Source organism: Panthera leo, chromosome D4 (assembly GCF_018350215.1).
Source record: "Panthera leo isolate Ple1 chromosome D4, P.leo_Ple1_pat1.1, whole genome shotgun sequence".
In the NCBI taxonomy this organism is placed as follows: Eukaryota; Metazoa; Chordata; class Mammalia; order Carnivora; family Felidae; genus Panthera; species Panthera leo.
The window spans coordinates 24,317,569-24,334,713 of record NC_056691.1 but is presented as its reverse complement, the minus strand read 5'-3'; the positions used below and the strand labels follow the sequence as shown (position 1 = coordinate 24,334,713).

At 39.0% G+C, this 17,145-nt stretch overlaps 1 protein-coding gene and 1 long non-coding RNA gene across 4 annotated transcripts in view; one reads left to right on the top strand and one right to left on the bottom strand.

Annotated features, from left to right (window-relative positions):
* The window catches only part of FRMD3 (FERM domain containing 3), a 310,742-nt gene extending 302,786 nt beyond the window's left edge, over positions 1-7,956 (top strand). For 2 of the 3 annotated variants that reach the window (XM_042913164.1, XM_042913166.1), the window contains one exon: positions 2,529-5,369. In XM_042913164.1, coding sequence (XP_042769098.1) covers positions 2,529-3,124 — 596 coding nt within the window. In that variant the 3' untranslated portion in view covers positions 3,125-5,369. Of the gene's footprint in view, positions 1-2,528; positions 5,370-7,765 lie in introns of those variants that run through there. The other variant, XM_042913165.1, reaches the window with a different exon arrangement.
* The window catches only part of LOC122205100, a 62,607-nt gene continuing 52,684 nt past the window's right edge, over positions 7,223-17,145 (bottom strand). The window contains exons 2-3 of the long non-coding RNA XR_006195900.1: positions 8,253-8,484; positions 7,223-7,294 (exon numbers count right to left, since the gene is read on the bottom strand). This is a non-coding gene — a long non-coding RNA (uncharacterized LOC122205100). The remainder of the gene's footprint in view (positions 7,295-8,252; positions 8,485-17,145) is intronic.

Below are 17,145 nucleotides of genomic sequence, written 5' to 3'. Positions count from 1 at the left end.
ACTGGTATGGGCTGGGTGCCTAGGGCTCCCTGAGGTGGCAGCCTGGCTATTCTATCCAGACCCTGCTCCCATCTGTGCTATAGAGATGGCAGGGGAATGTAAACCATGACAGTTGCCAGCCCCTCTGATCCAAAGAGAGTTCTAGCAGTTCTGTTGCCATCTGGCAGAGTTCTAGGGCTCGATCTTTCATATCGTAGCTGCTCTTTTAACCACAGCTTGTTTCTGTGCTGCAGTGAATCTGCTCCCGGTCTCAGTATTAGCTCTCCCCTGTGTAGCTGGCAGCATCAGGGGTAGGGGTTTCCTTCATTACAACGTCTCCATCTCTCTTGCCATTCTCTATGTGTTCTAGTGTGTTGTGCAGAAGCTATTCATTCATCCCGCCATTCTTCAGGAGGAACTGCTCTGTAACTAGCTGTAGATCTGGTGTGGAGGTGGAGGAAGTGAGTTCAGGGTCTTCTTGTTGTATCTTAGACCAGAAGCCCAGCCATTGTTGCTTTAAATATCCTTTCTATCCCTTTTTTTCTCTTTCGCTTCTTGGATTTCCATAATGCCAGTATTGTTTCTTTTCATTTTATCCCATAAGGTCTGTAGGCTGATCTCACTTTTTCATTTTTTTTGCTTTACTGACTGGATAATTTGAAATGTCCAGTCTTCCGGGTTGCTAATTCTTCCTTCTGCATAGTTGAGTGTGCCTTTGAAGCTCTCTATTGAATTCTTCAGTTCAGTTACTCTATTCCTCAGCTCTAGGATTATTTATTTTTGAGAAAGAGACAAAGTGCGAGCAGAGAAGGGGCAGAGAGAGAGAGAGGGAGACACAGAGTCTGAAGCAGGCTCCAGGCTCTGAACTGTCAGCACAAAGCCTGACGTGGGGCTCAAACCCACGGTCTGCTAGACCATGACATGAGCCAAAATCGGATGCTTAACCAACTGAGCCACCCAGATGCCCCTAGGATTCTTTTTGATGGTTTCTGCTTCTTTGTTGAACTTGTCATTTTGTTAATTTTTCATTTTCCTAATTTTGTTTAGTTAGCTGTGTGTTCTTGTTCACTAAACCTCTTTAAGAGGATTATTTTGAATTCTTTGACAGTTCCCAGATCTCTATTTCTTTAAGGTTATTAGTGCTATATTAGTTTCCTCTGGGGCAAAGTTGCCTTTTTGTGATTATTAATTCCTTACTTTGGTATCTGCAAGTGGTAAGTAATCTCCTCTCTCAGACTTTGCAGGTTAATTTTGGCAAAGACAGTTCAACAGTTAGCTTGGTTTGGATTTCTGGACAGGTCTACCAGTAACATCTTTGAGCCTGCTATTATGGACTATTTGGGAGCATGGCAAGGGTTTAAGCTCTGAGATCATGGGTGGTTAGGTGTGCTGCCAACTGAGAACAGCTTGATAGGACTGCTGGCTTGGTGCCCGGCCCAAGTGAGGCTGTACGATGGGCACCAGAGTTTCCTAGATTTTCAGGGTAGGCTTACTGGATGGTCAGGACTCGATGCAGGACTCAGCAGGGAAGGTAGGGTTATGAATTAGCTTCCTTGCCCTGCTAGGGCAGCAGGATGGGATGCAGGACCTGCATAGTTTGTTCTCTGGGGGCCTGGATTAAGCAAGAGTGTGCACTGGAAAGCCCAGGCAGGTGAGGCCACTAGTTTTGCTCTGCATTCAAGTGCCACTGTTGAATGGTCTATGCAACATCCGACGTGTGCTGGTTAGGCTCCATGGTCAGGCGGGCTTAAAATTTTCAGCAATGAGTGGGGCTATGAATTAGTTTCCCTGCCCGGACACGGCAGGGGAAGCAGCTCAAAGGCTAGTAAGGCTCTTTGTTGTCCTCACTCAAGCTGACTCATGCTGCAGTTTTTCTGGCCAACAGGGCTCCTTGCTTTGCCCTGAGGGCAGTCAGCCCTGCCCACCTACCCCTTAGCTTGAGCACTGCTGAGTACGGCAGCTTCCAGGTGTTCTCACCAGCCCTTCCTGTCACATGGGTTTGGGGACTACTCTCCATAGCCATTAGCTGTGACTCAACCCAATGGGCATCCATTTCAACATAGAGAATGTTAAAATGTTAAATGAAGGGAGCAAGGTGCAAATTTGTGCATACGTGATCGCAGTTATCTAAATCTCGAAACCACTAACTTGTACCTAGAATATGTAAAAATAGACTATCATTGAACAGATTCTATAATCTGTCATGCAGTGAAGTACTATATAGTGTTGACTTCTAAAAGACACCGCTCAAAATTACAATAGTGGTTTATTGTCATCTTATTCTCGCCGACATGGCCCAAGCTGGAAGTTTGCAGACCATAACCGCACACACAGATATTGCCAACCATTGGTTATTTGGGGTTTAGCATGTTGACCTTAAAGTCATTTTTTGTAACAGACCCTGTTAAAATTAGGATTCCACAGAATAATTTCCTGAATTCCATTTTTTTCTTTTTTGGTTGGTTTCCATCTACAGATCTTTGTGGGGGTGGGGTAGGGAACCCACAACCTGAAATATAAAATTAAGGGTAAAAAATGTCTCTTTACAGGTATTCCCTTACCCAAAGAAGACATTTCTGCCCCCTTGATCTCTAGCTCGCCAGTGAAGGAAGCCCGGGAGTATGAAAACCCCCCAAGTGAAGAGGAAGATAAAATAAAAGAAGAGCCCTTGACCATCTCTGAACTGGCATACAACCCGAGTGCCAGCCTGCTCCCCACCCCTGTTGATGATGATGAGATTGACATGCTCTTTGACTGTCCATCAAGGCTGGAGTTGGAAAGAGAAGACACAGATTCATTTGAGGAACTGGAAGCAGATGAAAATGCCTTTTTGATGGCCGAAGAAGAAGAGCTGAAGGAGGCTCGCCAAGCTTTGTCGTGGAGCTATGACATTCTGAGCGGCCATATTCGGGTGAACCCACTGGTCAAGAGTTTTTCCAGGCTCCTTGTGGTGGGCCTGGGGCTGCTGCTCTTTGTATTCCCCCTGCTCCTCCTCCTTTTGGAGTCAGGTATTGATCTCTCCTTCTTATGTGAAATCCGCCAGACGCCAGAGTTTGAGCAGTTTCACTATGACTACTACTGTCCTCTAAAGGAGTGGGTGGCTGGCAAAGTAAACCTCATTCTCTACATGCTGGGTTGCTCATAAAGTTCATATCTCATGTGACTAAGGGCTATATTCAATACTAGTGATTTGTTTTTTTGGTTTTTTCAGCAACTACCTGGTTCCGAATGGTCATGGGGCCATCAACAGGTGTTCGTTACTCATAACTGATTATTAAAAACTTTAAGTTAGCTTTCCATAATTCACTGCAGCTAAGTAAGTTTAAGTCAAATGCAGTTATTTTAGTTCTAGGTCAGGAAGATGGCCTTTAACCAAAAATGTTTATTTTTTAGTATACTACAGACATACTCTTTATCTATTATATCATAATACAGAATACGTTGCGCTGAATTAGATTTCCTCCTTTTTTAATAGTTAGCACCATTATAAGGTTCAGAATCAGAATTTTAGTAAAAACCCAAGAGAAAGTTTTTGAATATAATCCTTAGTGAAAACAATGTCCTCTAACCGATGCCTATACAACTAAATTTATGCTGGGCTTTTGTTTTCTGTTTTTTTAAAACTATTTTTATGTGTTCAAAATATTTTGGTAAATTTTTAGCAAAAAAAAAAAAAGAAGCCTCCTGGAGTTATTTAAGTGTACAGATTGTAAGACTAATGCACAAAGGGTATGTCGGGAATTTTTTAATGTTTTGGCACTGGTTTGTTTTTTAAAATATTTTTGGCTGAACAATTACATAATTTGTTACCTTCAGAGGAGATAGAAAATAGGTAGGAAGACACTATAGTAAGTAAGCTCTTAAAATGGATGATGGAACTAGAGGATGTAGAAACTAAGAACACTCAAGCAGATACTGGGTAGTCTGTTTTTCAAAGTATTTGGACCAGAAGACTTACTACTTTCATTTGCATTCTGTCCATAATATTTTGGTTGGGGAAGCAGAACGTTTTTAAAAGAAAGTGAAACTAAAGGAAAAAAGTTAAAAGTTATGGTAGTTAATCGCACATGATCGTACATTAACCCAAGAGTGGAAGCAGATGGGGATGGGGCAAGTGGCAAAACAGGAGTTCTGGTGAGGCTGGTACGCAAGTGGTGGCAGGCAAACCAGCTTTTCTGAAAGCGGTGTTGATGCATGGTACTGGATGATATAATGTGTACTTGCTGTTGAGTTGACACGAATATGTTTAAGTGGATCTAAATAAAAGTGGAGAAACTTTAAGGCATAGTTTTTTGGTCCCTCATGCCATTCATTTTGATTCTGTGGAAGAAATTTCAAAAGAAGTGTGTGTGTGAGAAGGATGGGGGGAGGATATGAAAAGAATGGATTTTGACTTATTGATCATGCTGATGATCTTCGTTTGTGTTGGCCATTATATTCCTTTTTTTCTTAAGATCTTAACTCATTCATAATTGGGGCTCCCATTAAGAAAGTAGAATGGATTCATTAGGTGATCCACCATTTCAGCCTGGGTGAAATAGTAAAATGACTCCCTAGCCAGATAGCAGAGGGGACAAATGTTCTAGTACCTTCCTTCATACCATTAAATCCACAACAGAAAGACAAGTACTCTGCATGGGGAGGCAACAGATCCCACCAATACCGTGGTATAACTGAGAAAGAAAAGGGTATGGAGTTTAGGGCATTTGGGATTTCTCCTTGGATTGAGAATGTTCCAATCCCTTCATTTACAAAGAGATTGGATGCCCATATTCTCTCCTAAACTGTAATAGATGCGTCAACTCTATCATGAGCCTGATTTCCAAATTGGCCATTCCTGTCCTACTCATTCATGGAGCTCTGAGCACTGTATTAGACATTTAAGTTTGAAAATAAGTTTTAAAAAGTCTGCTCATGAAGCCTTCAGTTGAGCAAACTATAATACACATTTGCTATTAAGTTTGTAGGGTGTTTTCTCTCACGTGCTTTCAGTGATTTATTTTGCTTTTTCTTGAAGAATCTTTATTGCCTGAAATTTGATACCAATTCTATTGGTAGCAATAGATTTTCTATAGTTTATTTTGGAAGTTTTCAAAGGTTTTTACTCCCCTTTGTTATGACTTCCAAGTCATACTTTCTGACAAAAGGGTACCCAGTATAGTCTGCACAAAATTAGTCCCCCTTGTCATCATGCTTATCATTTCCTTTGAGGTTCTAGCCATAACAAACCTAGCCCTTGCCCTTTTAAAGTAATATTAAATATTTTTTTAAATCATGGAAGTAATATATTATTGCCCATCATGAAACCCTGAATATTGACAGGATAAATGCCACACACAATCCAACCATGCAGATTTATATTAGGGAGTAACAAATTACTTTTAACATTTCCAGCTAACATCTCTTTCAGGCAAAAAACATCATTATTGAATAGAAATGTTTTTTAAGTGAAGGAGTTAACAGAATAGGGTCTGCTGAATTTAAGCACTAGCCACCAAACATAAAACTTGGATCCTGACATACCTTTTTGTCAGAGTGGCATCAGCCTTTTAGAAATATCCACTTAAGTTTTGTTAGGAGACAGTCACCGGCTGCCTGAATCAAATGAGGAGAAAAGTGCTTCCAAGGATGGTGAGTTTATAACATAGTGAGATACAGAATTCAAAGCAAGTGTGTGAGTATATGTATATTCCATATTATTGGTATAGATGTGTTTATATATGAATCTGTATATATGTGTGTGTATTTTTATACACACAACTGACATGCCTTTCATACACAGTTGTGTTTATTTTTCCCCAATTGAGGAGTTTGTAACATATTATTCTTTTTCCCTCTCAGATATCATGGTGGATAAAACCCACAGTCTCAAAGCTTTCAATTTTCCACAGTTCAAACAACTGTGTGTACATTTGTGGTTATACATACACACATATATGGCAAATACATATACACACACAGTCTTGTCTTTAGTGCTAATGCAAGTTGATCATGAAAAAAAATGTAGGTAAAGTATCGTGTATTTCTGTCTGTGCTTGGAACATACTGTAAAATGTTATGTATTTGGAATATATTTTGTGGTTTGTCTAATATTTATAAAGACAACTCTGGGAAGAATTCAAAAGTTGATTTCATTGAAATACTAGAGATACTGGGGCCATGTGACCTGTGATTGGAGCCTTATCTTTGTATAGTGAAATCTGCATTTCTATGTCAACATCCAGATTGTTTTATATGTTAATATGGTGGCAGGAATCCCTAATAAAAATACTCTGGGGAAAAATGTTTCTGCAATCATTTAGTTTTATTCAAAGGAGAGTTGTATAAATAGCCTATTGGAAACTACAGAAAGGTGCCATATTTGACCATGAATGAGGTCACCCTTGAATGGTGATAGTATGAAAAAACAAAACAAAACAAAAAGCAAAATTACAAGTAATGGATGGAATCAACCCTTTGCAGAAATCACTCAGGCTAAAACCAGGAATATTGAGTGTACTGAAAATGCACCCAGATGTAAAAGATAGCTATAGTCTAATTAATGGCATTAAGATAACTAGAGAAATAGCAAAGCATGGAAAAAAACAGAAGAGAGGGTTCTTCATTACAGATAGGAGGAAGGATTGCAGAATGTTAAAAAATTGGTAGGTAGTCATTTCTGGCAGAAAAGGGTGCTTTCCTGTGCCAGAGAGAGCCACGTCAGATGCAACACTTGCCATGAAACTTCTGTTCATGGGCTCTGGAAGAATCTTATTATTCTATTCTTATCTTCCCTTCCATACAGCATGGCCTAAAAGGCCCTCTGCTTTGGTTTGACACAAAGCTAACAACTCCATACCTGATTGCTAAATCAGAAGGTGTTTCTGTTGAAGCAAAAAGGGCGCTCTATAGGAACACCATAGACGTCAAGCCAAATTGTACCTCAGCTGTGGTGGCCTCAAGTCTGTCATTCTGTTTTACTCCGATAAAATGGACATATAAAACTCTATTAGTTTTAGGTGTAGAACGTAATGGTTATATATACGTATATGTTGTGAAGTGATCACACATGAAGTGTAGTCAAAATCCATCACCTCACAGAATTATTTAATTTTTTTTGTGATGAGAACCTTTAAGATATACTCACTTAGCAACTTTCAGTACAATATAGTATTGTTAACTAGAGTTCCCGTGTTGTATGCTACGTCTCCAGGACTTATGTATCTTATAAATGGAAGTTTGTACCTTTTGACCACTTTCATCCATTTTGCCCACCTGAGGGTGGGGAGTGGGGGAAGTCTGTCAAGTTCTTACTCAGCAGTCGTCAGAGGTCAGGCTGTAGAGTACAGGCAAGAAAAGAATTCTGTGGTTATTATTCAGGCATGAGGTGACTTAGGGACCTATGGTCCCAGCTCTAGCTGCCATAGCTCACAACTTTATTTGGCTTAGTGTCTACAGACTGGAAGGTTCACACAAGGTGACTCTGGGCTACTTATTCCTTGAGAAGTCCAGTCTCCTGACCCAACCTCATCTCTTGGGAGAAACCCTTTTCCTTATTCCTATAGTCTTTGCTTAGCCCAACAGGGAAAAGATCTCTTAACCACATTCCAGCCTGGAAGGAAAGTACTGGGGAGAAGGTTCCACCTGTGGGGTGACCTCGGGATGGTTGTGGTTGATGAATTTGAGACTCTTTGGGCCATCTGTCTCTACTGGGTGGAGATAATGTATTAAAAGTCCCTGCTTACTTGTCCTCCTGCTTCTTCTCTCTCTCTCTCTCTTTCTCTTGGACCTGCTTTTGGGCTTCCAGTCTACATGCAGTAAACAGACCCAGCAGGACCAGCCCGTGGTGGGCCCAGCCAGGACTCGGCTCTCCACACACCAGCCTCGGTCTGTGATGGGGTGGGTAAGTTTGGCGAGCCCCGCCCAATGGGCTCAGCTGCCATCACTTCAGAGAGGACAAAAGAAGCCTCACTTGGGTCTCAGATCCCAGCTGTGCTCTCCAACCTATTAATAAAACTGATTTTAATCCTCTCTTGGCCATCGTGTCTATTGTCTACTGGGAACTGGGGTGGTGGCTGGGGGCGAGAGTCACACTAAGCACACTCCAGAATATTGAGGATCTCTGCAACCCGCAGCAGGGGAAGAAAGGACAGGGCTGCCTCTGGCTGGACCTCAGGCATCAGGGGATGTCGGCCACTGACACTGGCCTTGCCAGGCCCTGCAAGTGAGTGAGGGGGCTTGAGACTTAGTAAAGAACAAAAGGTTAGTTTCAACCAAGCATCCCTATTCTTTACCTGTAGCTGATGCTTTAACCAAATATCTCCTTGGAAAGATAACCAAGGCCACTTTCCCGGTTGTAAAGAAAAACTTTTAGTAGGACAAGGGCTGTATATACTTCCTGTGGGTACTGAGTACTGAAATGTGTCTTGCAAATTACAGCAGCTTCTCCAGCAAACACCGGTCACCTTGAGACTCCTCATCCGCAAGAATAATGATCATGAACATTGGCTTTCTGCGGAGACAATCCTTCAAGGGAGAGAACACAATAACAAACCCACATTAGTTTCTACTCTGCTTGGCAGTCTTCATAATAAGTTAAAAATTCAACGTTCTGGTGTAAGCATCAATCTCCCGTAATTTCCCTGATGTGAATCCACTTCCTCCTGCCCTGAATCAGCCCAGGTGTCCTGACACCCCTGAACTGCCAATTCTGCAAAGTTACGGACCAAACCTTGAACAGTGGTGGCCACATAAACATACTGTTCCCCGGTCATAGGGTTACTATGTAATTTATCGTCCAAACCAGGGCTCTTCTGAGAGTGAAAGGGGTGTTTTCAACGATTATGTCACAATATCAGGTATTAACTAGGACTGCTCCAGACGTTCTACCTGTAAGGCTTTGCCCAATCAGCTAGGTACCCTCTTTCAACAAACGCCCCAGCTTCTTTGTCTAAAATATTGACAAGGAATAATTTTATTGCCTGATACTCATATCCTCCTCCTTGCCATCAAAAATCAGATTGAAATTTACCAAAATAAATCCTATCATGTGGTTTGGTGTAAGACTAAATTACACAGAAGATCATTTTAAGTGAGCCTCTGGCATTGAGTCTTTAATGCTATACACTCAATTTACTTGCCATTTTTGATTTTGAATTTCTTGTTCAATGTGAGGCAGGTAGAAGGTTAAAATGATCTCAATGCTCCTTTTTGCCTCCATAGTCCTGATTTTGACATTTTTGATCTGCACCTACAGAATCAGTTTAACAGTGCGTGACTGTTCAACGCGTCAAGCCAACTTGATCATGTATACTGAGAAAGTATACAGTCAAGTACAGTCAAGCCAACTTGATCATGTATACTGAGAAATGCCAGCCAGCTTGGCTGGCAGTTGTTTAATGCTAGATGCTCCACGTGTGCTCTTCCCAGAACATAAGCTGTAATGTGAACCAAACATTGTCAAGTACAAGGAATCACAGCTGGAAAGCTGCATTTCAAGGCAGTCTGCCCCAAGATACCAGGTGTTCCCATGGACATGCCTTTCTCAGAAGGTCTGGGGACACATTATACACATTTTATTACCAGTCTCCCATTTTTCAAATTTCTTGTGGCAGAGACTGGCAGCTGAACACGAAAATAGCTTCCTCTTCATCTTGTGCACAGAATTTGACTACATATCCCAGCCCTTGTATACTTAGGTATGTTGTATTCCTGAGTTGTGGCCAATGGAATTTGCATAGGAAGTGATCTGTATCGCTTTCAAGCCTGGACTAGGCGTAGGCCTCCATTTGCCCACTGGATGTTAACACTGCAATGGCCTTAAAGTCGAGGATATTTGAGCTGCCAGCAATTTGGATGTGCTTGATGGTGTGCAGCAGAGCACCTCCCCCTTCATCCTAAACCAAACACATCTCGGACTACTTTTGAGCAACACAATCCTAACTGGGAAATTTCCAAGTCTGTTGCTGCTACCACTCCTACTCTTCAATTTGGCTATCGTCCCTAATGAAGGAGAGTACAGCTGAAAGCAGGTCTAAGGACCGCCCAGCACTGGAGTCTTCTGGGAGATCTTTTAGAGAACCACTCTACAGAGGGGAAGAGATGCCATTCTGTGCCAAACCTGGGTGGGGGCCTAGTTTTGGTGCTAATATGTCTTGGCACTCTTGCTTTCAGAAGCTTAATTGGAATCGTCCACTATTAGAATCCAAGGAAACCCACCCTGATGGGCAAAATCACCCCTGAACTACTGGGTTCAGGAGTGGTTTCATGGGCATGTGACCTGTGAACTTGTATAGGGCTCTTTGGTTTAATGCTCTGATAGCACTATCTTGAAATTCTTAATTTTTATCTTTGAAGTTGTGTTTTGTAAGTGAAGTCCAATGGGAAAATGAAATGTAAAGATCAGTCAGGCAACAGTGGGCACCATGCCATACTGTGCAGTTGGCCTGGATACCAGGCATGTACACATGCATACATAGTGCACTCTAAGGGACCAGGGGTCCCTGAGGGGAATTCCTGCACCAGAACCTGAACCCATATTAATGGCAATGGTGTCAGTTGCAGCAGAAGCTGGCCCTGGAAAAAGGAGGTATTCCACATAGGGGTGGCTGGCCCTGGAACCTGTGGTGGGAGGCCAGCTTGCCTGTCAATCCCTGGAACCCATCTCTGAAGCATCTGCACAGATAACAACTCTGGCCTGAGCACTGGAACAATATCTGCCAGCACTTGGGCAGTAAACTCTGATAGTAACTTGTTAACAACATAAAAGTGTGCACACAGACATCATAATAAACTATCAGAGAGTCATTAGAAGTCTTCAAAGAGTTTAGCATTTCTGGTTTTGAAAACCACTGCAACAATGCAAAGCAAATCCCCACAGGCTTGGAAATAGAAATTAAAGACCCTCACAGTCCATAGAATCCACCCTCCATTTTCATCTAAAAACTTTCATGGGCCAGTTATTAACAAACAACTATAAAATAGTTTTCCCTTGTGATTGAAGATCTAGCTTTAGAATTCATAAATAGGCATTTTAAATTATATACAAATCATGAAACTAACTTTCAGCTTCTTGTACAACTTCTACAAGTTATAGGAAAGATCAGAGGAAACATTAAAATGCCATGATATAGAGTAACATTTAAACCTACATTCAGACTTAAAAAATTGATTTGTAAGAAGAGTTAAATCTTTTGAGAAAAATTATTCTGCAAGAATAACCAGCTCTAGACATGCTCAAATTTATATTTCAAAATAATTTATCAGAAATTTATCTTAGGGGCGCCTGGGTGGCGCAGTCGGTTAAGCGTCCGACTTCAGCCAGGTCACGATCTCGCGGTCCGTGAGTTCGAGCCCCGCGTCGGGCTCTGGGCTGATGGCTCGGAGCCTGGAGCCTGTTTCCGATTCTGTGTCTCCCTCTCTCTCTCTGCCCCTCCCCCGTTCATGCTCTGTCTCTCTCTGTCCCAAAAATAAATAAAAAACGTTGAAAAAAAAAAATTAAAAAAAAAAAAAAAAAAAAAAAGAAATTTATCTTAATGTTGTTAGCCTATGAAATATTCTTAACAGCACCACTAAGTTGCATCAGCAGAAAGATCCTTCTCAAAACTGAAAATTAACAAAAATTATTTGTGATCTTACATTAATCAGGTGATTGATATTATTTTCAATTATATTAATTGAAAAATGCAGTTGCTAAAATAAGTTTTGATGACTTAATAAAAGTTTATAGAAAAATGAACCCTAAAAATGTTATGATCAAGATATTTATATATTCACATATATTGCTATAACAAATTATTTATTGTATTATACAAAATTATGGGATCAAAATGTTGTTTGCAATTTGTATCACATGTTGTAACATAAATGTTGTTACTCACATATTGCTATTACCCTTTTATGTTTTACAAGTAATAAAATATTATTTTGAACAAAAACCTCCACATTTTCATTTTGCACTGGGCCACGAAAATGGTCATTGATCCTGTACCCACAGGGTTATCATTCACAATTAAAGGATAGATAAAGTGTTTCCTAAACAAACAAAAGTTAAAGAGGCCATCACCACTAAACTGACCTTGTAAGAAATGTGAAATGGACTCCTTTAAGTGGAAAAAAAAGGCTATATTTAGAAGCAAATTATGAAAGAAAAACGTTTTATAAGTAAAAGCAAACATACAGTAGAGGCAATAATCATTTATGAAGCCAGTATGAAGGTTAAAAGACAAAAGTAGTAAAATCGATTGTAACTTAAAAGTTAGTTCAGAGGACTCAGAAAATAAAGAGGTAGAATATGACCATATATCCACAAAACATGAAAAAGTTTACGAATGAAGTTCTTTTAGATGGTGTTCAAACTTAAGTGACCACCAATATACAGTGCTATGTGCTTAGAATGTTATATAAGAACCTCATGGTAACCACAAATAAAAAACCTGACACAACAAATAATGAGAAAGGGATACAACCATAGTGCTAGAGAAAGTCATCAATCACAGGAAAAGAGAGCAAGAGAAGAAAGGAACAGAGAAGAATTATAAAAACTGGAAAACAATTAACAAAATGGAAGTAAGTGCACACCTATCAATAATTATTTTAAATGTAAATGGTCTAAATGCTCCAATTAAAAGACATGAGGTGATGGAATCAATTAAAAAAACAAAAAACAAAAAACATGCTGCCTATAAGAAACTCACTTCAGACCTAAAGATATATACAGACTGAAAATGAAGGAATAGAAAAAAAATTCCACACAAATGGAAACAAAAAACAAAGACCAGGGTAGCAATACTTAGACAAAAAAGACTTTAAAAGAAAGACCATAACAAGAGACAAAGAAGGACATAATATAATGAAAAAGGGATCATTCCAACAAAAGGATAAAACAATTGTAAGTAACTATGTATCTAACACTGGAGCACCTAAATACATGAATAAAATAACAGACACAAAGGGAGAAATTGAGAGTAATACAAAAATAGTAGGGAACTTTAACACTCCATTTTTATCAATATATAGATCATCCATGCAAAAAAATCAATAAGGAAACAGTAGCTTTGAATGACACATTAGACCAAATGTACTGAACAGAACATTCCATCCCAAAATAATGCATATTCCTTTCATGTGCAGATGGAACATTCTCTAGTACAGATCCTGTATAGCCCACAAAACACGTCTCAGTAAATGTAAGAAGACTGAAATCATATCAAGCATCTTTTCCAACCAGAATGGTATGAAATTAGAAATCAATTAAAGAAAAAAGTGGGAAAAACACTAACAATTGGAAGCGAAACAACATGCTACTGAAAAAACAAAGGATTAATGGAGAAATCAAGAGGAAATAGAAATACCTGAGACAAATGAAAATGAAAAAACAACAGTCCAAAATCTTTGGTACACAGTGAAAGCAGTTCTAAGAGGGAAATTTGTAGCAAGATAGGCCCACCTCAGGAAACAAGAAAAATTTCAAAGAAAAAAAAAATCTAACATTAAACCTAAAGGAAACAAAAAAAGGAGAACAAACAAGCTCAAAGTTAATAGAAGGAAAGAAACACACTAAAGATCAGAGTGAAAATAAATGAAACTGAGATTTAAAAAACAGTAGAAAAGATCAATGAAACCAAAGCTGTTTCTTTGGAAATATAAAAAAAAGTTAATAAACCTTAGCCAGACTCATCAAGGAAAAAAAAAAAAAGAAAAGAGAAAGGAATCAAACAAAATCAGAAATGTAGGAGGAGAAGTAATAACTGACACCACAGAACTATAAAGGGTTATAAGAGACTACTGGACTATATACCACCAAACTGGACAACGTAGAAGAAACGGATAAGTTCCTAGAAATGTACGTACAATATTGCAAAACCAAATCCAGAATAAATAAAAATTCTAAACAGACATTACTAGTGGCAATATTGAATCAGTAATAAAAAAAAATCTCCCAATAAACAAAAGTCAGGGTGAATTCTACCAAACATTTAAAGAAGAGTTAATATCTATTCTTCTCAGACTATCCCAAAAAATGGAAGAGGAAGAAAAGCTTCCAAATACACTCTCTGAGGCCAGAATTTCCTTAATAAAAAATCCAGACAAAACGCAACAACAAAAACTACAGACCAATATACCTGATGAACATAGATACAAAAACCCTCAACACATTATCAGCAAACCACATTCAACAATACATCAAAAGGGTCACTCACCATGATAAAGTGGAATTTACTCCATGGATTCAAGGATGGTTCAATACCCACAAATCAAACTGACACATCACATTAACAAAATGAAAGATAAAAATGCTGATCATCTCAATAGACAAAAACTATTTGACAAAATTCAACATCTGTTCATGATAAAACTCTCAACCAAGTGGGTTTAGAGGGAACATACTTCAACACAATATGGGCCATAAATGTCAAACCCGCAGGTAACATTATCCTCAATAGTGAAAAGCTGAGAGCTGTTCCTCAAAGGTCAAACAAGACCAGAAGTTCAAAAAAAATGTCCACTCTCACCACAGTTATTCAACATAGTATTGGAAGCCCTAGCCACAGCAACCAGAGAAGGAAAATATATACAGAAGATATATATAGAGAGAGAATATATAGAGAGAATATATAGAGAGAATAGAAAAATATATACAGGCATCCAAATTGGTAAGGAAAAGGTAAAACTTTCACTATTTGCAGATGATATATCATATATGTAGATATATATCATATATGTAGGTATATATCATATATGTAGGTATATATCATATATGTAGATATATATCATATATGTAGATATATATCATATATGTAGATATATATCATATATGTAGATATATATCATATATGTAGAAAACCATACTTGTAGAAAACCAAGACTCCAGAAACAAATTTTGAATAAGTGAATTCAATGAAGTTTCAAGATACAAGATTAATATACAGAAATCTGTTGTTTCTATACACTAATAATGAAGTAACAGAGAAATTAAGCAAACAATTCCACTTATAACTGCAGCAAAAAGAATAAAATAGCCAGGAACAAACTTAACCAAGGAGGCAAAAGTCCTATACTCTTAAATACTGATAAAAGAAATTGAGGATGCACAAACAAATGGAAAGATACACCTTGCTCATGGATTAGGAGAATTAGTATTGGTAAAATGTCCATACTACAGAAAGTAATCTACAGATTGAATGCAATTCCTATCAAAATACCAATAGAATTTTTCACAAAACTAGAACAAATAATCCTAAAATTTGTATGAAACCACAAAAGACTCCAAGCAGCCAAAGAAGTCTTGAGGAAAATAAAGGTGGAAGAATCACAATCCCAGATTTGAAGATATACTACAAAGCTACAGTAATCAAAACAGTATGGTACTGACACAAAAACAGACACGTAGATCAATGGAGTAGAATAAAGAGCCCAGAAATAAACTACTGACATGCTAATATGGCCAATTAATCTTCTGTAATACATTACAGATTACAAAGGAGGCAAGAACATACAATGGGGAAGACTGTTCAATAAATGCTATTGGGAAAGCTGGACAACTACATGCAAAAGAATGGAACTGGATCACTTTTTCACACAATACACAAAAATAATCTCAAAATGGATTAAAGACCTAAATGTAAAACCTGAAATCATAAAACTCTTAGAAGAAAACATAGGCAATAATCTCTGTGATATCAGCCTTAGCAACATTTTTCTAAATATATCTCCTAAGGCAAGGAAAACAAAAGCGAAAATAAGCTATTGAGATGATAATAAAATAAAAAGCTTTTGCACAATGAAGGGAACCATCAACAACAACAAAAAAAGGCAACATACTGAATGGGGGAAGATGTTTGCAAATGATTTATCTGGTAAGGGGTTAATATCCAAACTACACAAAGAACTCCTACAACTCAACATCAAAAATACTTGATAGAAAAATGGATACAGAATCTCAAAAGACACTTATCCCAATAATACATACAGATGGCCAGACACATAACAACAGACGCATAAAAAGATGTTCAGCGGTGCCAGGGTGGCTCAGTTGGTTAAGCATCAGACTATCGATTTCAGAGGTCATGATCTCATGGTTTGTGAGTTCGAGTCCCACTTCTGGGCTCTGCACCGACAGCATGGAGCCTGCTTGAGATTCTCTCTTTCCCTCTATCTCTCTGCCCCTCTTCTGTTCACGCACTCTCTTTTTCTAATTAAACAATTAAAACATTTTTTTAAAAAAAATGTTCAATGTTACTAACCATCAGGGAAATGCAAATCAAAACACAATGAGATATGTTACACTTGTGAGAATGGCTAATAACTGAAAGATAAGAAATAACAAGTGTTGGGGTGCCTGGGTGGCTCAGTAGGTTGAGCATCCGACTTGCTCAGGTTGTGATCTCACAGCTTGTGAGTTCAAGCCCCACATCAGGCTCTGTGCTGACAGCTCAGAGCCTGGAGCCTGCTACGGAATCTGTGTCTCCTTCGCTCTCTGCCCCTAACACACTTGCATTCTGTCTCTGGCTCTCTCAAAAATAAATAAACCTTAAAAAAAAAAAGAAAAGAGAAGTGTTGACAAGGATGTGGAGAAAAGGGAACTCTCGTGCACTGGTGGTGGGAGTATAAACTGATGAAACGGTTGTGGAAAACAGGATAGAGTTTCTTCAAAAAATTAAAAAAGAGAAACAGCATACAATCCAATAATTCCAATACTGGGTTATTTATCCAAAGAAAACAGAAACACTAATTTGAAAAGATATATGCTCCCCTATGTTTATTGTAGCATTATTTACAGTAGCCAAGATATGAAACAATCCAAGTGTCTACTGGTAGATGAATGGATAAAGAAAAAGTGACATAGATATATATAATCAAATATAACTCAGCCATAAAAAAGAATTTGGAGTCCCAGGTGGCAGTAGGTGCAAGAACAGAAGCTGGGTGAATGCCGCTGCCACCACCCCCCCGCCCCCGTCCCAATGCTGCATCCTTGGATGCCACCTACTGTCTCTTTTCTTCTCTGGGTGTGTGAGATTGGAATCTACACATGGATTTGTCACTGCCACAGGCTGCGTAGCTCCTGACCTTTAACCACAGGAAAGAAAAACCAGGGTGACTTCAACAAACAAATCAAAGTCCACCTGGTGGAAGGTCCAAACATTCCACCACCACACGCAAGGAGGAGCTCTGCAGAGGACTGAC